The following is a 21,734-nucleotide window of genomic DNA, read 5'->3' on the forward strand; positions in this document are numbered from 1 at the left end:
ACCGTGTTCGCCAGGATGGTCTCGATCTCCTGACCTCGTGATCTGCCTGCCTCGGCTTCCCAAAGTCCTGGGATTACAGGTGTGAGCCACCACGCCCGGCCAATTTTTGTATTTTTAGTAGAGATGGGGTTTCACCATGTTGCCCAGGCTGGTCTCAAACTCCTGGACTCAAGCAATCCGCCTGTCTCAGCCTTCCAAAGTGCTGGGATTATAGGTGTGAGCCACCGTGCCTGGCTTATGGCTAACCTTTCTAAGGAAGGCTTTCAATGCTTATTTCCATATTGGAAGTTGAATATTGACATTAACTGGGGAAGATCATTATTATTATTATTATTATTGGATTAAAAGAAAAAAGGCAGGAGTCTCGCTATGTTGCCTAGGCTGGTCTACAAACTCCTGGTCTCAAGCAGGAGTTGTGCCACTGAGCCCAGTTTGGAAAGATCATTCTTTACAATCCTCAGCCTTGACTGTCATTGAAATCACGTGGGAAACTAAGGAAAAAACCCCTGACGTCCGAGCCCCATCCTCAGAGATTCTGATTTGATTGGTTTGAAGTGCAGCCTGGGCATTGAGATTTTTTGTTTGTTTACTTACAGATAATATGTAGCTTTTCTATTTTTCTATTAACTGATTTGATTATTTTCATGAGCATCCGTAACTGCTGGATGGTAAGGAAATGATAACAATTAGATTTGTTAATAATAAAAGTGCCTATTAGGTCTATACTTGATATCTCAAGGTAAGATTCTTGGTCCCTCAGATTACCTTTTTATTTCTCTGCTCCTCTCAAAGATGGCATCTGAAGAGTGGAGGAGAAAAAGTACACAGGTCTGAAAGTATACGAGTACAGACATAGATACATGTAATATGATGTGACTGTCAGTGGGTAGGTATGTGTCTAGAAAGATATCAGCTAATGGGATGGTGATATGGAGGATGAAGGGGTGGGATCCATCCCTCCAGGACTAGCCATCTCTTTCTTTCCCAACCATCCCAGAAATGCAGACCTTTCCTTAGCAGATTGGTGAGCAGCAGAGAGGGAGCATTTGATTGATAATATAGCAACCAACACCTGTACCCCACTAATAGCACTTACTGTTTGTGTGGCACTGTCCTGAGCTGTTTCTACACGTAGCTCATTTAGTCCTCCTAACAACTCAGGGTTGTAGATTTTATTATTATCTTCATCATCGTCAGCTAATCACTAGATGTGGTGATGGCACACCACTCTTGCTGCCAGGCACTGGGACTTTTAAAAGTTCCTAGGAGAACCCTTTAGGGTCCCCATGCTGGCTCCTCCTGTGAAGAGTTCTTTTGTAGACTCTGATCCCTAATCTGTTTTGGCAAATCTGGCCTTTCATACTGTAGGTTTGTGCAAAGCAAATTGTACCTGCGGTATCCACCTCTTCAGCCTTCATCTCAGCAGCCTCCCAGCTCCAATCATCCCACCTGCCCCACTGTTCTGGGTGTCACCATGGTCCCGAAAATGGTGACCTTGGCAGACTTTTGGTTCATTTCCTTCGCAGCACCTCCACCCACATCTAGTAACTATGGCCACTGACACTTTCCTAGACAAGTATGTTTTTCAGATGTTTGTTCTTTCCTGCTGCCACAACTTTCTAGGACAACATTGTCTAAGATCAAAACCTGAGTATCTCCAGCTTTTCCTGTTAAGAATCACTTGTACCCACATCTGTAAACACAGATTCCTGGGCTGCCTCCTCCCCAGGAGCTTGTGATCAAGGTGATTGCTCCAGCTCAAAGCAAGGAGGTTGAGTTGCCTCTTTGTAGCTCATTGGTCCTCTCTTTCCTCCATGAGGCCTGTTCACCCAAACTACCTCTTTCCTAAGAGGCTTCTCTTCCCAAACCCCTGAAACTCTCAGCTCTGCTCACCATTCAGATTCCCCCAACTATCTCTCCAGCTATATCCTTCCTTATTCCCCATAGCAGAGGCTGCAGATGTGTTGCCTGTGAGCTGATGGATTTTGTTTGTCCTCTAGCTTTTTAGAAATTGGGAAATTAAAAAGACAGCTTGTTGATTTCTTTTTGAAACAAAAATCGGAGGCCTTGCCGCCTTTGGTGGAGGTTGCCCTAGGGCAGGAAGAAGTTGGAGCTGAGGGTTGGTTGGCCTTAGCTATTAATGGAGGCCAGAGTCACCAGTTCAACAGTCTTCACAACTCTTTCCCGGACTCCCCTGTTACTCATTTTCTTTACCTCTCAGGCCCTGGGGAACATTTGAGCCTAGGAGCACTTTTTGGGACACACTCTGCTCACTTCTCTGCCCATCTGCCATGCTCTTTCCCACCTGGAGTGGGAAACCCTCCCCATCCCTGGAAATGCCTGCCTTCCTCTTCAACAATTATTCTTCTGGACCAGTTGGCAAATGACTTCCACTGCCATATACTGAAGTGTGATTCAGAATGCTTGCCTGGATGGTGATTTCTTCCACATACCCCTATACTACATATCACATACATCTTTCTCCCTACCTTTGGTTTAGGCACAGCCAGTGGCTGTCTCAGTTGTATTATTTTGGGATTGGGGGGAATTCCAATATCATATCTAATTAGCTTCCCAAAGCAGCCTCTTAAAAGTTCTGCCAGAATTGTTCCTTTGGGCTAAAATACTCAGTCCACTACTAAATTTCTCCATTCGTTTGGTAGAAGGGTATGGCAGGAGAATAGACTCCGGAGTCGGGCCCCCTGGCTTCATATCCCTGCCCTGCCACAGAATAGCTGTGTGCCCCTAGGCAAGGTGCTTAGCATCTCCAAGCCTCAGTTTCCTCATCTTCAAAATAGGTTGTGAGAATAACACGAGATAACAGAATAAATTCATGCAAAGCATTTATTCTGGTGGCTGGCACCTGTAAGGGTTCAAATAAATAGTTGCTATTACTCTTTGTTCTTAACTTCATGCCAGGTTCCAGGCTGGCATGGGGCTCCAGGGTAAGTAAGATGTGGTTGGCCTCAGGGAGTGTTTGTCCCAACCAGATTTGAGTTGGCCCCAGAGGGTCAGGTACCAACATGGGGCTCTGCTGTAATTGTTGAACATAGAACACAGTTTTTGAGTACAGAGGTTGTAGGTGGTCAGGGAAGGCTTCACATGGGAGGTGATTGCTGGCCTTGAAGACTCAATGGGATGTCATGCTAGGCAGCCACAGAAGCACAGAGGAAGAAAGCCGTAGGTCACTTGGAATAGCATTGGGGTTGGGGAGGGAGCTGGTGGCAGGAAGTACTATTAGGCAAAGAGGCCAGACTGGATTCCTAAGGGCCTTATTAAGGGTAGGAGTACTAGATTTAGCAAATAAAAATATAAGCCACCTAGTTAAATTTGAATTTCAGCTGAGCAACCAATAAAGTTTTTTTTTTTTTTTTTTTTTTTTTTAAGATGAAGGTTTCACTCTTGTTGCCCAGGTGGAGTGCCAGTGGCGTGATCTGGCTCACTGCAACATCCACCTCCCCGTCAAGCGATTCTCCTGCCTCAGCCTCCCAAAGTAGCTGGGATTAAAGTGCCGCCACACGCCTGGTAATTTTTTGTATTTTAGTAGGGGACCAGGGTTTCACGATGTTAACAGGCTGGCTTAAAGTCCTGATCTTAGGTATACACCCGCCTCACCTCCCAACGTGCTGGGATTTAAGTATAAATGTGTCCAAATATTGCATGGGTTATTTATACTAAAAAAAATATTGTGATTGACTGAACACAGTGCGCTATGGCCTGTAATCCCGGCACTTTCGTGGAGGCTGAGGCTGGTGGATGCATGAGCCCAGAGTTTTGAGACCAGCGTGGGCAACAGGTGGAAACCGCTGTTCTCTACAAAATATTAGCTGGCACTGATGTCACATACCCTTTAGTCCCAGTACTCTGAAGGCTGAGGTGGGAGGCTTGCTTGAAGCCCGGAAGGTCGATGCTGCTGTGAGCTGTTGATCTTGCATGCACTCCAGCCTGCGGTGACAGAATGAGACCCCCTCCCCCTGTCTTTTAAAAAAAAAAAGGGTCTTGGGGCCGGGCGCGGTGGCTCAAGCCTGTAATCCCAGCACTTTGGGAGGCCGAGACGGGCGGATCACAAGGTCAGGAGATCGAGACCATCCTGGCTAACACAGTGAAACCCCCCTCTCTACTAAAAATACCAAAAACTAGCCGGGCGACGGTGGCGGGCGCTGTAGTCCAGCTACATCGGGAGCTGAGCAGGAGAATGGCGTAAACCTGGGAGGCGGAGCTTGCAGTGAGCTGAGATCGGCCACTGCACTCTAATCCGGGCGACAGAGAGCGAGACTCCGCCCTTTCAAAAAAAAAAAAAAAAAAAAAAAAAAAAAAGTCTTTGTTGTTTGTTGTTGTTGTTGTTTTGAGATGGAGTTCTCGCTCTGTCGCCCAGGGCTGGAGCTGCAGTGGCCAGATCTCAGCTCCACTGCAAGCTCTGCCTCCTGCTGGTTTATGCCATTCTCCTGCCTCAGCCTCCTGAGTAGGCTGGGATACAGGCACCCTGCACCTCGCCAGATAGTTTTTGTATTTTTTAGTAGAGACGGGGTTTCACCATTTTAGCCAAGGATGTCCGATCTCCTGACCTCGTGATCCGCCCGTCTCGCTCTTTCAGAGTGCTGGGATTACAGGCCCCCCCCTTGACCACCGCGCCCGTTGGCCTGTTGTTGTTTATCTGAAATTCAAATTTAACCGGGCACAGCGTATTTTAAATGGCAACCCTACTTGTGTGCCTGGTTCCCAAAAGGCCCTGCTAAAATGCAGACAGGTTTTAGTCACAAGAGGAAGAATCCCATTAAATTGTTAAAGCAGATTTATTTTTCAGAGTAACATGAAAAGTGAAATGGAACATAAAGAAGGTCAGTTGAGGAGTTAAAGAGTGTGGACAGATGGTGGGGAGCCAGGAGGGCAGGATGCAGCAGGGACCCTGTCTGGGCAGATGCAGTGGGAGGGCCTGGAAGAGGCCTGGGTCCAGCTTGAAGCTGGGAGATGTCTCTCCCCTTTGTCCAGACTGAGTCCCTGAAAGGCGCCTGGCTAGCTGACTGTCCTTTTGTGGGGCTCTGTGGGCCCAGATATGGACTATTGACAAGGGCTGTGGCTCACAGGTGGGATTTGAAGACAGGAGTGATGGGAATAGTAGTAATCCTGGGAGAGAAGATGACTCAGCTCTGGCTCTGAGATAACAAGGAACAGAAAAGAAGGAAGGGGGATCAGTGGCCTTTGGACTGTGCAGGCAGCAATCCTGTATGGGTAGCTACCTGAGGGTACACCGTTTGGGATGTGTCTTCAGTGACTCCGTATATAACCTACAGAACAAAACTTGGGGTTCCCAAGTGGAGTGCAGGTCCTTCACAGGATCATTTGAGATGACCTCACTTGAGGTCACCTTCCCACTGTTCCTCTTGGCAACCACTTCCCTGCACTCTAGGTTCCAGCCACACAGAATCACCTGTTGTTAATGATGGCAGTCATTGCAGTCGCAGTAACATTAGAGTACGTAACACTTTTCTGTTGGTTTGAGCACTTGTTTAACTTGATTAATCTCCACCGGGACCCTATGAAGTAGCTACTAATATTATCCCAATTATGTATTTGAGAAAGCTGAGACACAGGAAGTCAAACATCTCACTCAAAGTCACACAGCTAGTAGAGGAATAGAGCCCCAGATGCCTGGGAGAACTGCACAGTTAACCATATGCCACCACCCACTTCCCCAGCTACACGCTGCGTTTTCATACTTCTGTGGTTTTGTGTAGCAAACCCAGATCATACAGTACCTCCTCGGTGAAGCTGGTCCCAACCCCACCCACTTTTCCTTTAGCACCTACCCAACAGAAGTCCCACCTTGTCCTCTTAGTAGTTTGTATCCAACTTTGTTATGACAGTGAATACTTTTTGTTTTTTTGAGACAGGGTCTCGCTCTGTCACCCAGGCTGGAGTGCAGTGGTGGCTCACTGCAACCTCTGCCTCCTGAGTTCAAGAGATTCTCCTGCCTCAGCCTCCAGAGTAGCTGGAATTACAGGCGCCTGCCACCACGCCCATCTAATTTTTATATTTTTAGTAGAGATGGGGTTTCGTCGTGTTGGCCAGGCTAGTCTTGAACTCCTGAGCTCAGATGATCCGCCTGCCTCAGCCTCCCGAAGTGCTGGGATTACAGGCGAGAGCCACCACGCCCGGTGACAATGAATACTTTTAAGTCATAATTATTTACCTTTCTGCCTCCCCACTTGATTAAGGGGCCCATTTTAAATCTAATGTCCACTTCTAAAAGCACAGGGCCTGGCACAAAGTAGATGCTTAGAAAATGCTCCCTGAATAACGCAAGGCCATGCAGCCTGGGGGTGAAGCAGGCGAGGTAGAACAGTAAGCAAGGCATAGAAATAGTACCAATACTCATGGAGCATTTACACTCCACACATCCTTTTTTTTTTTTTTTTTTTTGAGACAGGGTTTCACTCTGTCACCCAGGCTGGAGTGCAGTAGGACAATCATGGCTCACTGCATCTGTTACCTCCCAGGCTCTAGCGATCCTCCCACCTCAGCCCAAGTGGCCGGGACTATAGGTGTATACCACCATGCCTGGCTGATTATTTTGTTTTGTTTTTTTTTTGTTTTTTTTTTTTTTGAGACGGAGTCTCGCTCTGTCGCCCAGGCTGGAGTGCAGTGGCCGGATCTCAGCTCACTGCAAGCTCCACCTCCTGGGTTCATGCCATTCTCCTGCCTCAGCCTCCCGAGTAGCTGGGACTACAGGCGCCCGCGAGGTCGCCCGGCTAGCTTTTTGTATTTTTAGTAGAGACGGGGTTTCACCATGTTAGCCAGGATGGTCTTGATCTCCTGACCTCGTGATCCGCCCGTCTCGGCCTCCCAAAGTGCTGGGATTACAGGCTTGAGCCACCGCGCCCGGCCTTGTTTTGTTTTGTTTTGTTTTGTTTTGTGCAGATGCGGTTTTGCCATGTTGCCTGTGCTGGTCTTGAGCTCCTGAGCTGGAGAGTTCTGCCTACCTCAGCTTCCTAAAGTGCTGGGATTACAGAAAGTGCTGGGATTACAGGCGTAAAGCACCATGCCCAGGCTCACACGTACATTTAAAAAAAAAAAAAAGTAGGAGGATCACTTGAGTTCATGAGTTTGAGACCAGCCTGGGCAGCATAGCAAGACCTCATCTCTACTAAAAATAAAAAAAAATTAGCTGGGCATGGTGGCATGTGCCTATAGTCCCAGCTATGCGGGAGAATCACTTCTGGTGAGGGTGGGATGGATCCTGCAGTGAGCCGTGTTTGTGCCACTGCACTCCAGCTTGGGCAGCAGAGCATGACCCTGTCTCCAAAAAATTTTTTTCTTTTAATAAATATTAGATTTTCAGCCGGGCGCGGTGGCTCAAGCCTGTAATCCCAGCACTTTGGGAGGCCGAGACGGGCGGGTCACAAGGTCAGGAGATCGAGACCATCCTGGCTAACCCGGTGAAATCCCGTCTCTACTAAAAAATACAAAAAGCTAGCCGGGCAAGGTGGTGGGTGCCTATAGTCGCAGCTACTCGGGAGGCTGAGGCAGGAGAATGGCGTAAACCCAGGAGGCGGAACTTGCAGTGAGCTGAAATCCGGCCACTGCACTTCAGCCTGGGTGACAGAGCGAGACTCCGTCTCAAAAAAAAAAAAACAAAACAAAAATAAGTATTAGATTTTCAATGATATCTCATGAGGCCTGTAGAGATTGTGTTTTTTTTAAATTTATTTTTTCTTTTTTTTGGGGGGACTGACTTTTGCTCTTGTTGCCCAGGCTGGAGTGCAATGGCGCGGTCTCGGATCACCGCAACCTCCACCTCCTGGGTTCAAGCGACTTTCCTGCCTCAGCCTCCCTCCCAAGTAACTGGAATTACAGGCATGTGCCACTACGCCCGGCTAATTTTGTATCTTTATTAGAGACGGGGTTTCTCATGTTGGTCAGGCTGGTTTGAACTCCCGGCCTCAGGTGATCCACCCGCCCCAGCCTCCCAGTGCTGGGATTACAGGCATTAGCCACTGCACCTGACCTGAGATAGTTTCATTACAATATATGAGGCTATTGATTGAATCTCTGGAAATAGAAATAAAGTGGTCCTAAGATGTTTTAATTTTCTTTTATTTATTTATTTTGGAGCCATCTCACTGTGTTTCCCTGGCTGGTCTCTAACTCCTGGCCTTAAGAAATCCACCCCAGCCTCCTGAGTAGCTGGGATTATAGGCATGAGCCCCCACACCTGGCTCTGTTTCTAGTTTTCAACTGCAGAGCTAAGAAGAACTCCCAAAGTCAGTAACAATTTTCTAGAAAAATGGAAAAGAACCACAGGTATTCTTTTTTTTTTTTGAGACAGTGTCTCCCTCTGTCGCCAGGCTGGAGTGCAGTGGGGCCATCTTGGCTCACTGCTACCTCTAGCCTCCTGGGTTCAAGCGATTCTCCTGCCTCAGCCTCCTGAGTAGCTGGGACTACAGGCACCCACCACCACACCTGGCTAATTTTTTTTTTCTTTTTTTTTTTTTTTTGGCGGAGTCTTGCTCTGTCGCCGGGCTGGAGTGCAGTGGGCCAGATCTCAGCGTCACTGCAACTTCCGCCTCCCGGTCACGCCATTCCTCCTGCCTTCAGCCTCCGGAATAGCTGGGACTACAGGCGCCCGCCACCTCGCCCGGCTAGTTTTTTTGTATTTTTTTTAGTAAGAGAACGGGTTTCACCGTGTTAGCCCAGGATGGTCTCAATCTCCTGACCTCGTGGGGATCCGCCCGCCTCGGCCTCCCCAAAGTGCTGGGATTACAGGCTTGAGCCACCGCGCCCGGCCAATTTTTGTATTTTTAGTAGAGACGAGGTTTCACCCTGTTGGTCAGGATGGTCTTAATCTCTTGACCTTGTGACCCGCACCCCCCAGCCTCCCAAAGTGCTGGGATTACGGGTGTGAGCCACCACGCCCGGCCACCACAGGTATTCTTGAAGTGCCAACTACATCGCTAGCAAAGCAGAAGGAAAGGTTGCCAGGGTTTGGGAGGACAGTGTTGTCTGGGGAGAAATGTAAATGGAAAGAAAAGAATTGGACATATATAGACCAAGCCCTGAGATTCTGTGACCTTCTTCAATTTCCTGACAACCCCATGGGGAGGTAGTGAGGTTCCCTTGTTGGAGAGGAGATAGAAGCTCAACAGAGATTCTAACTGAGATCTGATTCCAGAGTTCATGTTCTTTCCTCTGCATCCAGGAAAGAGGAGAAGTGGAAATACACAAGACAGTTCTTGACCTCCAGGAGTCTGGGCATACTCGGAAGGGAGTACTGGGGCAATGGGCTTTAGGGACTTAGAGGAGAAAACGGTCTCTTGGGCCAGAAGTGCCCGGGTAGTAGAGGTGGGGGAAGGAATATTCTTGGAACAGGACATGTTCCTGGATAGCACCAGTCTGTGACGGAGGGGATGGTAAGGGGTTGAGATTAGGCTAGAGGTGTTTAAATGCCATGCGGGAGAGGTTTGACCTCTAGTCAGTCATAACTTCTGAGCAAAAGCTACAGATACTTTGTTGCTATCTGTTAGTCCAGGTCCCCAGTCCCTTATCAGAAATCCTGGCACTGAATATGTTTCAGGATTCCAATTCTTCCTAATTTTAGAATGGTAAATAATGTGCTGTAATGACAGCTAGGCTGAGCCCTATCACAGGTCCCACGGGGCATCAGCCTAAATCTGAAGGCTCTAGGACTAGTGACAGCTTTCAGCAGCACAGCATCAGCCATTCTGTTTCTGTGGAAGTCCTTGCAGCGGTTCACATAGAGGTCCAAGATCTGGTCTTTGCCCCCAGAAGTGAAAACTTGGGAGTAAAGAGATGAAATCTGGCCGGGCGCGGTGGCTCAAGCCTGTAATCCCAGCACTTTGGGAGGCCGAGACGGGCGGATCACGAGGTCAGGAGATCGAGACCATCCTGGCTAACACGGTGAAACCCCGTCTCTACTAAAAAAAATACAAAAGCTAGCCGGGCGAGGTGGCAGGCATCTGTAGTCCCAGCTACTCGGGAGGCTGAGGCAGGAGAATGGCGTAAACCCGGAAGGCGGAGCGTGCAGTGAGCTGAGATCCGGCCACTGCACTCCAGCCCGGGCGACAGAGCAAGACTCCGTCTCAAAAAAAAAAATGAAATCTGTCATGTGCGTCCGTGTGAAGAGACCACCAAACAGGCTTTGTGTGAGCAACATGGCTGTTTATTTCACCTGGGTGCAGACGGGCTGAGTCCAAAAAGAGAGTCAGCGAAGGGAGATAAGGGTGGGGCCGTTTTATAGGATTTGGGTAGGTAAAGGAAAATTACAGTCAAAGGGGGGTTGTTCTCTGGCGGGCAGGAGTGGGGGGTCACAAGGTGCTCAGTGGGGGAGCTTTTTGAGCCAGGATGAGCCAGGAAAAGGAATTTCACAAGATAATATCATCGCTTAAGGCAAGGACCGGCCATTTTCACTTCTTTTGTGGTGGAATGTCATCAGTTAAGGCGAGGCAGGGCATTTGCACTTCTTGTGTGATTCTTCAATTACTTCAGGCTATCTAGGCTTATACGTGCAAGTCACAGGGGATGCGATGGCTTGGCTTGGGCTCAGAGGCCTGACAAAATCCACATGGGGTGGGTGCAGGAACTGCTCTGGCCTAAGTGAAGCTCCATTTTCCTCAGAGGCTGGTCTCACTCATGAGATTGTCATCAACAAAGCTGCCAGGGTTCCAACAAAACATTGTCACACTCTGGGAAACCCAAAGTTGTGCATTCCCCATTTACAGTTCTTCCCAGGCCAGATGCCGGGTACCATGCTGGGTCATTTTCACCTTAAGCGGTGTTGCCTGGTTATATATGTAGTTGTCGTACTACCTTTATCCAGTCTCCAGGGGAACAACTTAATAGAAGTTAACTAATTCTCACACAGAAGGGAAAAGGCTTTGTACTGTAGCGCTTTACCCACATATGCGTATATCACGTATTCAGTCACACCTCCAGTGGGTGGCATGCCATACTCATGGCATGTTAATATTCCTGCAGCAGAATGCATCTATCCTAACAGGAAGGGGATAGGTAAAGATTAAACCTCCATCAGCTCAGGTCAGGTTTGGTACCCAAAGAGTTTAAAAAAAAAAAAACACCACCACCAAGGCTGGGCATGGTGGTTCATGCCTGTAATCCCAGCACTTTGGGAGGCCGAGGCAGGCAGATCACTGGAGGTCAGGAGCTCGAGACCAGGCTGGCCAACATGGTGAAACCTCATCTCTACCAAAAAATATGAAAAGTAGCCGGGCGTGGTGGTACACGCTTGTAGTCCCAGCTACCCAGGAGGCTGAGGTGGGAGAATTGCTTGAACCTAGGAGGTAGAGGCTGCAATGAGCCAAGATCATGCCACTGCTCTCCAGCCTGGGCGACAGAGTGAGACCCTGTCTCAAAAACAAAACAAAACTCCACCAAAAAAAAAAATACCTTTCAGATTTTAGAGCTTGTAAAGTTTAGTATTATTTGGAAAGGGGATTGTAGACCTGTGAATTTCCTCAGGAGATCCCTTGAGATGTGCAACGAGTGAACGTTGCCTGCTTCCCACTAGAGGGCCCCTGATTATCACTGTGTCTGGGATCCTTGCTAATGGAAGTTCTTCTGTCGCTTCAGCTCGCAGATGCCAGCAAGTTACCTAACCTGAAAGAACTTCTCCAGTCCTCTGGAGACAATCACAAACGGGCCTGGGACCTGGTGAGCTGGATTTTATCCTCAAAGATCCTGACAATCCACAGTGCAGGAAAGGCAGAGGTGAGACTTTGTTTCTGTTAGGATCACAGACTTTAGGGGCCTAAGGGCTCTAGGACAGCACTGAATCCAGTGGCTCTGAGACTTCCCTGTGTACCAGTGACCTGGGCAGCTTGAGAATGCAGATGCCTGGTCCTCACCTTTAGACTTTCTATTTCTGTGTCTGGAGTCAGGCCCAGGAACTTTCCCACTGGCTGTACAAAGCTGAGTTCTGTCTCATCTCAGCTATGTGACCTTGAGTAGCTACCAGGTGCATTTCAGTACCTCCGCTTTCTTATCTGTAAAATCAGGATGATAATAGTATACTTCCCTCAGGGCACTGACTATGAGAATTGAATGAATTTTCACACTTTGAATAATGCCTAAGGGCACATACTAAGGGCTTGGTATGTGTTGGGATTCACTTTATTTAACAAGCACCGCTGGTAATTCTGATAAGGGTGACCCTGACCATACCTTAAGAAACACTGATCTGGTTCAGTTGTCAGGAGATGGAGAGGCAGAGCTCAGAGAAGTGGAAAACCTCATGCTCTGGGTTCAAATGCCATTTCTGTCAAAAAGGGCCTCCTTTTTCCCATTTGTTAATTGAGATACTGTTAGTTACCTCCAAGTGGGGCAATGATAAAATGTGTGTCACCCCCCCCAGCACAGTTTCTATCACGAGTCAGACATTCCATAATTTGGTTTACCTTGCCTGGCTGGGGTCTCCCAGGGACAGGCTGGATGACAAGGACCAGGGTGTAGGACTTGATTCCTGCTCTTGTGCTCTTCCCTTACCCATACCATTCATCACTTAATTCATTTCAATTTAAGAGTATTCAGTTTTACAAGCTCCTGCCAAAGACACATCTTCCCTATGTGGCGTAGAATTTGGTACCTTGGATTCTGGTATCTAAGGGACATTCTTCTGTGTTAGATGTTAAAACACCATAAAGAGCCCTGGAGTAGGAGTCAGGAGATCTGTATTCAGGTCCAGGCTGGGTGGCTAATTCCTAGTGAATCTCTGGGTTTCACTGTTGTCATCTGTTGAATTCATATTTATTCTTTCATTTATTCTTACCTCACTCATAATATGGGCATCAAGCACCTATTAGATGTCGGGTGCTAAAGTAGATAAGGCAGTAAATAGCTCCTAGACTTTTGATTGTGGACCGGTTAAATTTCTGTTAAAATGTAGAATATTGGGACCCAGGATTGTCAACTTTTTGTATTGCCCAAGTATGTTAGCCTACCATGTATCATCATTTTATAAAAGGATATTGTAGTACTAAGAAAGGAGGATGGCCTTGACTTCAGAATAAAGAACTGTTCTTCAAAAGAAAGGTACATGGCAACCTTACATCAATATATCTGTTATATTGCCCTTATTTTGCTCATTCAGTCATAATCCAGAGAAAACTTTGCCATACACTGGCTTTGGTCTGTGACCTATTTGAAAACCACTGGCAGGCACGGTGGCTCATGCCTGTAAATCCCTGCACTTTGGGAGGCCGAGGCAGGCGGATCATGAGGTCAGGAGTTTGAGACCAGCCTGGCCAACATAGTGGAACCCCATCTCTACTAAAAATACAAAAAATGAGCTGGGCATGGTGGCGGGTGCCTGTAATCCCAGCTACTTGGGAGGCTGAGGCAGGAGAATCGCTTGAAGCCGGGAGGTGGAGGTTGCAGTGAGTTGAGATCGCGCCACTGCACTCCAGCCTGGGCGAAAGGTGGCGAGACTCTATCTCAAAAAAAAAAAAAAAAAAAAAAGGCCGGGCACGGTGGCTCAAGCCTGTAATCCCCAGCACTTTGGGAGGCCGAGACAGGCGGATCAACGAGGTCAGGGTTCGAGACCTCCTGGCTAACACGGTGAAACCCTTGTCTCTACTAAAAAATACCAAAAAGCTAGCCGGGTGAGGTGGCTGGCGCCTGTGTTCCCAGCTACTCCGGGAGGCTGGAGGCACGACAATGGCGTAAACCGGGAGCGGAGCTTGCAGTGAGCTGGAGATCCGGCCACTGCATCCAGCCTGGGCGACAGAGAGACTCGGTCTCAAAAAAAAAAAAAAAAAAGAAAAGAAAAAAAGAAAACCACTAAAATGGGCCAGGTATGGCCCATTGTCCTGGCTTGTCTTGAGTAACTGGGACTATAGGTGTAAGCACTATGGAGAGGAAATTCACAGGTCTACAGTCCCCATTCCAAATAATACTAAACTCTACAAGATCACGCCTGTAATTCCAGCACTTTGGGAGGCCGAGGCAGGTGGATCACTTGAGGCCAGGAGTTCGAGACCAGCCTGGCCAACATCTTGAAACCTTGTCTCTAATAAAAATACAAAAATTAGTCAGGCATTGTGGCATATGCCTGTAATCCCAGCTACTTGGGAGGCTGAGGCAGGAGAATCGCTTGAACCTGGGAGGTGGAGGCTGCAGTGAGCCGAGATGGTGCCACTGCACTCTAGGCTGAGAGACAGACTGAGACTCCATCTCAAAAAAAAAAAAAGAAAAAAACCACTTAAATAGACTAGGGGCAGTGGCTTGTGCCTGTAATCCTAGTACTTTGGGAGGCTGAGGTGGGAGTATTGCTTGAGCCTGGGAGTTCAAGACCAGCCTGGGCAACATAGCAAGACCCTCTCTCTATGAAAAAATTAAGATTTAGTTGCATGTAATGGTTGTACCTATAATCCAGCTACTCAAGAAACTGAAGATAGAGGATTGCTCGAACCCAGGAGTTCAAGGCTGCAATGAGCTATGATCGCACCGCTGTACTCCAGCCTGGGCGACAGAGCCAGATCCTGTCTCAAAAACAACAGCAACAAATGCTGATTGCTTCTCATGATTTTGTAGGTTGGTTGGGTGGTTCTGGGCTTGGCTAGATGAGCTAGGGTGGCCTCACTTACATTTCTGGGGCTTCAGCTGGGATGGCCACCATGCTGGAAGCCTTCCTCTGTGACACTCATACTCCATAGGAGACAAGCCAGGACAATGGTGAGGGGTTCTCAGCAGCAAACAAGGAAGGATAAGCCCTTCTCAAGTCTCTGTTTGCCATATATATGTTAATGTCCCATTGGCCAAAGCAAGTCACATAGCCAAGCATAGTTTCAAGTGTGGAGAAGTAAGTTCCATCTCTTGATGGGATCTTGGTAGAATCCCACCTGCAAAATCACATTGCAGAGGGGTGCATGGACAAGGACGAGAGGGAATTTTTACAATAATCATGAGATTATTGTAAAAATGGAATGCAGGAAATAGATGTAAAAGTGTTAGGAAAATTAGAAGTGATCTCCACTTAGAAGGAACAATTCATGCTTCTCAGCCTCCTGTAGGGAAAAAATGTTATTATTTATTATTATTTTTTTAGATGGAGTTTCACTTTTGTTGCCCAGTCTGGAGTGCAGTGACATGATCTCGGCTCACTGCAACCTCCACCTCCTGGGTTCAAGTGATTCTTGTGCCTCAGCCTCCCAAGTGGCTGGGACTAAAGGGCTGGAACTAAATAGGTGGGATTATTTGGGACTATAAAATCCCAAGTAGCTGGGACTAAAATTAGCCACCACACCTGGCTAATTTTGTATTTTTAGCAGAGATGGGGTTCACTATGTTGGTCAGGCTGGTCTCAAACTCCTGACCCTCAGATGATTCACCTGCCTCGGCCTCCCAAAGTGTTGGGATTACAGGCATGAGCCACCGCACCCGGCCGGGAAAAATGTTATTAAAGGAAAGCAGTCTTGTGCTATAAGCTCTGAGTTTGCTTATGTCTCTATCCTCATGAAACCTGTTGTTCTCATGAGCAGAGTCTGTGGGAGTTAAGCCTGAGGGTTTAGGGGGCTATTTTTGCAGCACATTTACCAGCTCCCCAAATAAAATTTTGACCCTCTTCATGTTTTCAAGTTTGAAAAGATCCAAAAGCTGACTGGGGCTCCTCACACGCCTGTTCCCGCACCGGACTTCCTGTTTGAAATTGAATACTTTGACCCAGCCAACGCCAAATTTTATGAGACCAAAGGAGAACGAGACCTAATCTATGCCTTTCATGGTAGTCGCCTAGAAAACTTCCATTCCATTATCCACAATGGCCTGCACTGCCATCTGAACAAGGTGGGGCCTAAGGGACACCCTGCTGATGTGGGGAAGTAGGGATGGAGGTGGGAGAGTGGGGAGGGGGAGATTCAGAACCCTAGGAGTTTGCAGGTGGGGTGTAGAGTTGGGGGGGTGGGTAGGTTTACTATCGCCTTCTGGCTCCAAATGTGGTCTGCAGACCAGCAGTAGCAGCATCACCTGGAAGCCTGTGAAAATGCAAAATCTTGGGCACACTCTAGACCTTCTGAATCAGAACCTGCATTTTAACAAGATCTCTAGGTGATTCCTGCACTGGTTATAGTTTGAGAAGCATCGATTTAAAGACAGTTCCCGACCTTGGCTGCATATTTAGAATCACTCGGGGAGCTTTTAAAAATCCCAGATGCCAGGCCGGGCTTGGTGGCTCACGCCTGTAATCCCAGCACTTTGGGAGGCTGAGGGAGTTCGAGACTAGCCTGGCCAACGTGAGGAAACCCCATCTCTAATAAAAATACAAAAGTTAGCCAGGCATGGTGGTGGGTGCCTGTAGTCCCAGCTGCTCAGGAGGCTGAGGCAGGAGAATCGCTTGAACCTGAGAGGCAGAGGTGGCAGTGAACTGAGATCGTGCCATTGCACTCCAGCCTAGGTGACAGAGCGAGACTCCATCTCAAAAAAAATAAAAAATAGGCCGGGCGCGGTGGCTCAAGCCTGTAATCCCAGCACTTTGGGAGGCCGAGACGGGCGGATCACGAGGTCAGGAGATTGAGACCATCCTAGCTAACCCGGTGAAACCCTGTCTCTACTAAAAAATACTAAAAACTAGCCGGGCGAGGTGGCGGGCGCCTGTAGTCCCAGCTACTCGAGAGGCTGAGGCAGGAGAATGGCGGGAATCCGGGAGGCGGAGCTTGCAGTGAGCTGAGATCCAGCCACCGCACTCCAGCCTGGGGGACAGAGCGAGACTCCGGCTCAAAAAAATAAAAAATAAAAATAAATAAAATAAAAAATCTCAGATGCCTGGCTGCATCCCAGACCGATTAAATCAGTATCTCCGAGTGGAGTATAGGCATCAGTTGCTTCAATAGCTCTCCAGGTGATCCCAATGTGTAGCTAACCCCTAGCTCCTCTGTGTGTTCCCTGGACCAGCAGCGTCTTCATCACCTGGTAGCTCGTTGGAAATGCAAATCTCAAGCCCCAGACCACCTGAACGGAATCCACACTTTAACAAGGTCCCCAGGTGATTTGTATGCACATTGAAGTTTGAGAAGCACTTTCCTTGGGAGCCACACTCCAGGAAATCAGCCCTTGGAGAAACTGAAGGATATGCCAAGATACACTGAGCAGGGGTCCTTTCCCTCCCGGCTTGAGCTTCTTTTGTCCCATTTTTGAGTCAAAACAGAGTCACCTACCCACTTCTCTGTAGGCATTTATTTTACCCTTCAGGCATAAAGACAGCATTACAGACAGACCCTGGAGCTACAGAGATTTATTTAGCAACTCTATGGCCCTGAGGTAAATTAAACTCTGAGTCTCAGGTTCTTCATCTGTGAAAAAGGACACCATTACCCTCCTTCTCATATGTCAGAGGATTGAAACAGTTCATGTAGGCAAAGGGCTCTTTGTGTACTAAGTACCAAGGAAGAGGTTGCTGCTTTTATATGCTGATGGATGGGCACCTAGGGTAGTTGGAGGAGCTTCAGGCCTTTCCCCCAGTCATGGCAGTATCTGCCTTGTCTGTGACGAGCTGGCTCCATGAGCCATGGGCTCAGTTGTGGCTGCTGCCGCCCTGAGACTGGAGACATTTCCCTGTTGTATCTGATTAATGTCTTTGGGTTTTGCTAAGGATGACGGGCTTGTTAGTGTAAAAGGATGACAGTTAGTCACTGTCTCTCAGTCCACCACTAGCTCTCAGCGTACCATTATGTCCAGGGTACTGGAATCCAGGGGGCTTCCGCTTTACACTGGTGCTGGCCTGGAGAAGTTGCCTGCAGATTACACTCTTGTACACTAAACCTTTATTTCAGTGCCCCAAGGAGTTTGCTGCTTACAGGCATCTTATAAAAATGCTTTGGTAAAGCAAATCAATCCTCTTATGGCCTCCTCTGCCTGGGTTTTCAATGAAGGGCTTGCTTGAGGGAGTCCATCTGCCAGTTGATACTGATACTGTTTTCATGGCAGAGATACACCAAGCTTCCCACTGTTGTGCACCACTGCTCATGGCAGCCTTGCATGGGGTTCTCAAGGAAGGGTGAACACATGATGGCATAAGCAGAGAATGGCTGTGGGGTCAGATCAGAGAAGATCTGATCTTCTGTCACTGGAGAAGGTCTGTGTCAGCTTTTGAGAGATGGAGACCCTGCCTAACTTGGCAAAGAGCTTCCCAAAGGCCAAGCAAAGGTTTGTTTCATTTCTCCTAAGCTTCATTTAACAGATTTAGGATTTTGGAAGCCTGGTGCCACTGAAAAGAACATTTCTCAATTCCAGAGCATAAGATATTCTGTAAGCTATTCAAGTCCACTTACCATCTTGAGATACTGATCGTGTGGCCCAGGGATAGCCATTGAATTTCAACTTGAGTGTCAATGTCCATTCATTGGTAGCAGCTACCTGGAATGTTCAGTTGAGGATTCTGGATCATTAGGAATAAGTGCCATGCTTGATATTACTGTGTTAGTGATTGTGGTTGATTACTGGTCATCTACCATGGGCAAAGATGTGTTCACTATGCCTGCTGTAGCCTCAACTTACAGGCCCTTCACCTGGCATGCTTCCTCATGGAGGGCACCACTAGGGAGATGCTGCCTAGATTTTTAGATGTTTTCTGGGTCAACACCAATACAAAGAGTAAGACGTACCTTGCCCTGCATGTAACCCTCATTTGGTTACAGTTTCTGGTCTAAGAGACTAATTTCTAACTTATTTATTTTAATTTTGTTTTCTTTATTTGTGAGAGACTCATTTATTTTCCAAGTAATGACTCAGATTACCTCCCTTATCAGGTGGGACCCCTACCTGTACCTAAGGGTGTGACTTTGCATTTCAAGCCCATCAGAGTAACCATGCTTACTGCATTCATGTAACAGGAATTACTTTATATACTAGAACATAAAAGCCTGCAATGGAGTACTGGCCCCTCATTTATTTACATGTGCCAGGTATCCCACTCTTTTATATATATTGCCTTATTTAATCCTCACTGGCAACCTTGTAAAGGAGCTACTAGTAACATTATTTTGTAGATCTAGAAACTGAGACACAGAGAGTTTATATAACTTGCCACTTGCTGGAGGATTCAAACCGAGGTCGGTTTGGATGCTTATACCTATGCTTTTCTCACTCAGCCTTGACCACAAGGAACTGCTAGTTTGCCAGGCCAGATGGCCAAATCCACAATCAGTTAAACTGTTGTCAGGCAGGAATGTGTTTAGTAATAACCCTAAGATGATATCACAGGATTATTTGATCCTGTGTCTTGCTGGGGGAGAAAAGGGGGGTTATAAATTTTGTGTTTACGACTCTTGAAGAGAGACCTGTGTCGTCGTGTTGTGCCGCTGTACATTCACCCATCTGTGTTTCTTTTCCATTGGCCTTGTTATTGCAGACATCCTTGTTCGGAGAGGGGACCTACCTCACCAGTGACTTGAGCCTGGCCCTCATATACAGCCCCCACGGCCACGGGTGGCAGCACAGCCTCCTCGGCCCCATCCTTAGCTGTGTGGCTGTGTGTGAGGTCATTGACCATCCGGACGTCAAGTGCCAAACCAAGAAGAAGGGTGAGTGAGCACTTGGCCCAGACCTGGGTTACAGGCCTCTGTTGGGTGTACAGGCTCTTGCTGGCCCAGCTGTTGGGTAGAGCACCCATTGCATGCCCAAGGGTTGGGCTGGATCCAGGGCAGTGCCGGACAGGGTCCTGCCCAAGGAGTGAGCAGTTTTCTTAGGACTGAACACACAATGGAGACCATTCACTACAAGGGGTTAGGTAGGGGGTGCCAGGTAAGGAGGCTGATGAGGTCCACAGAGGCAGCTCAGAGGAAGTAGTAATCATGGTGGGTCCAAACAGCCAGGGAAAGCTTTGCAGGAGGAGGAGAGATTTTATGTTTTTAAAAAAGGAATGATGAGGCCAGTGCATGGGCCGCTTGAAGGTAGGAATGAGGTCTTGTTCATTCTTGGGCACCTGGTATCAGCAGAAAGCCTTGGTACGTACTTGATATTCAATAAATATTTGCTAAATGAAGCAAAGGACGCTGGGTCCAGACCCTCCGATCTGCACCGGCGTGTGCCAGAGCCCTCCAGGATGTGAAGGGCAGCCAAGGCGCTGGGGAGTCCTGGGCTCTCCAGAGTGATGACTAGCCAGCTGCCTCCTCCCGCTCCCCTACTGTGTCCCTGAGACTGTTCGCCTTGTCTCCCCCCACCACTGTGTGGCTCTCCTTAAAGGCAGAAGAGTTACAGAACTGTCATTCCAGTCTCCAGAGCTGGCTTGTTGGGGCCGGGCACGGTGGCTCACGCCTGTAATCCCAGCACTTTGGGAGGCCAAGTCGGGCGGATCACCTGAGGTCAGAAGTTTGTGACCAACCTGGCCAACGTGGTGAAACCCCCACTCTACTAAAATAAAAACATGAGCTGGGTGTGGTGGCATGTGCCTATGGTCCCAGCTACTTGGGAGACTGAGGCATGAGATTCGCTTGATCCCAGGAGGCAGAGGTTCCCGTGAGCCAAGATCGTGCCACTGCACTCTAGCCTGGGCAACAGAGCAAGACTTCAAAAAAAAAAGAGAAAGATCTGGCTTGTTGGTTCCAAGAGAATTCAGAAAACTGTTTTGGCCTCTAATGTAAAACAACTGAAATTCTGAGATACAGGCCCAGGTCTGACACCACCCTCCAAACCAGACGTCATGGATATTTGCATTTATAATTGTTAGGAAGTTTGCAAACCGTGACATTAAACAACAAAATCTTCCAACCTCTGCTGTCACGCAGCTTTGGTCTTCTTTGTTTTTTGTAGAGCTTTTTTGTGTTATTAAAAGAAAAGGGTTATTTGTTTGTTTTAAAACAAGTCTTGGTACGAAGGGTGGAAGATAAATGTTCTAAGAATCTCAGATCCAGAATGGTTCATTTAAAATGCCTGTTAAGCCCGGGTGCAGTGGCTCACGCCTGTAATCCCAGCACTTTGGGAGGCTGAGGCAGGCCGATCACCTGAGGTGTCAGGAGTTTGAGACCAGCCTGGCCAATATGGTGAAACCCCGTTTCTACTGAAAATACAAAAATTAGCCGGGAGTGGTGGCAGGCGCCTGTAATCCCAGCTACTTGGGAGGCTGAGGCAAGAGAACTGCTTGAACCTGGGAGGCAGAGGTTGCAGTGGGCTGAGATCGCGCCACTGCACTCCAGCCTGGATGACAAGAGCAAAGCTCTATCTTAAAAAAAAAAAGACTATTCCAGAGCTTGGCTAAGGAGAAGCAGTACAGTCTCCTGCCTTAAGGAAACCACTTCAGCTTTCTCAGCAGAAAGTGAAGGCTTAAAAGGGGCCATGGGGCCAGGCGCAGTGGCTCACATCTGTAACCCCAGCACTTTGGGGGGCGGAGGTGGGCAGATCACCTGAGGCCAGGAGTTTGAGACCAGCCTGGCCAACACTGCGAAACCCCATCTCTACTAAAAATACAAAACCACTAAAAATATAAAAATTAGTCGGGTGTGGCAGCGGGGGCCTGTAATCCCAGCAACTAGGGAGGCTGAGGCACCGAGAATAACTTGAAATCATGATGCAGTGGTTGCAGTGAGTGGAGATCGCATCATTGCACTCCAGCCTGGGTGGCAGAGGGACTCTGTCTCAAAAAAAAGAGGGTGGGGAGGGGCCAGGACTTGGTTGACCTGGATGGCATGTAAGGGGGTTGGCGGGGGTTTTTAGTAAGCCGAGACTGTGATGTTGCACTCCAGCCTGGACAATAAAAGCGAGACTCCATCTCAAAA

The 21,734-nt window shown here is 48.1% G+C and overlaps 1 protein-coding gene across 5 annotated transcripts in view; it reads left to right on the forward strand.

Annotated features, from left to right (window-relative positions):
• The window catches only part of PARP16 (poly(ADP-ribose) polymerase family member 16), a 58,223-nt gene that overhangs the window by 9,161 nt on the left and 27,328 nt on the right, over positions 1-21,734 (forward strand). For 4 of the 5 annotated variants that reach the window (XR_001881322.1, XR_001881321.1, XR_001881323.1 and 1 more), the window contains exons 2-4: positions 11,605-11,742; positions 15,607-15,813; positions 19,373-19,544. Coding sequence is in view for 2 of the 5 variants with exons in the window: in XM_017851195.1 (XP_017706684.1) it covers positions 11,605-11,742; positions 15,607-15,813; positions 19,373-19,544 (517 nt within the window). In the remaining 3 variants the exon portion in view is untranslated. The remainder of the gene's footprint in view (positions 1-11,604; positions 11,743-15,606; positions 15,814-19,372; positions 19,545-21,734) is intronic. The other variant, XM_017851196.1, reaches the window with a different exon arrangement.

This window comes from Rhinopithecus bieti, unplaced genomic scaffold (assembly GCF_001698545.2).
Source record: "Rhinopithecus bieti isolate Rb0 unplaced genomic scaffold, ASM169854v2 scaffold_31548, whole genome shotgun sequence".
In the NCBI taxonomy this organism is placed as follows: domain Eukaryota; kingdom Metazoa; phylum Chordata; class Mammalia; order Primates; family Cercopithecidae; genus Rhinopithecus; species Rhinopithecus bieti.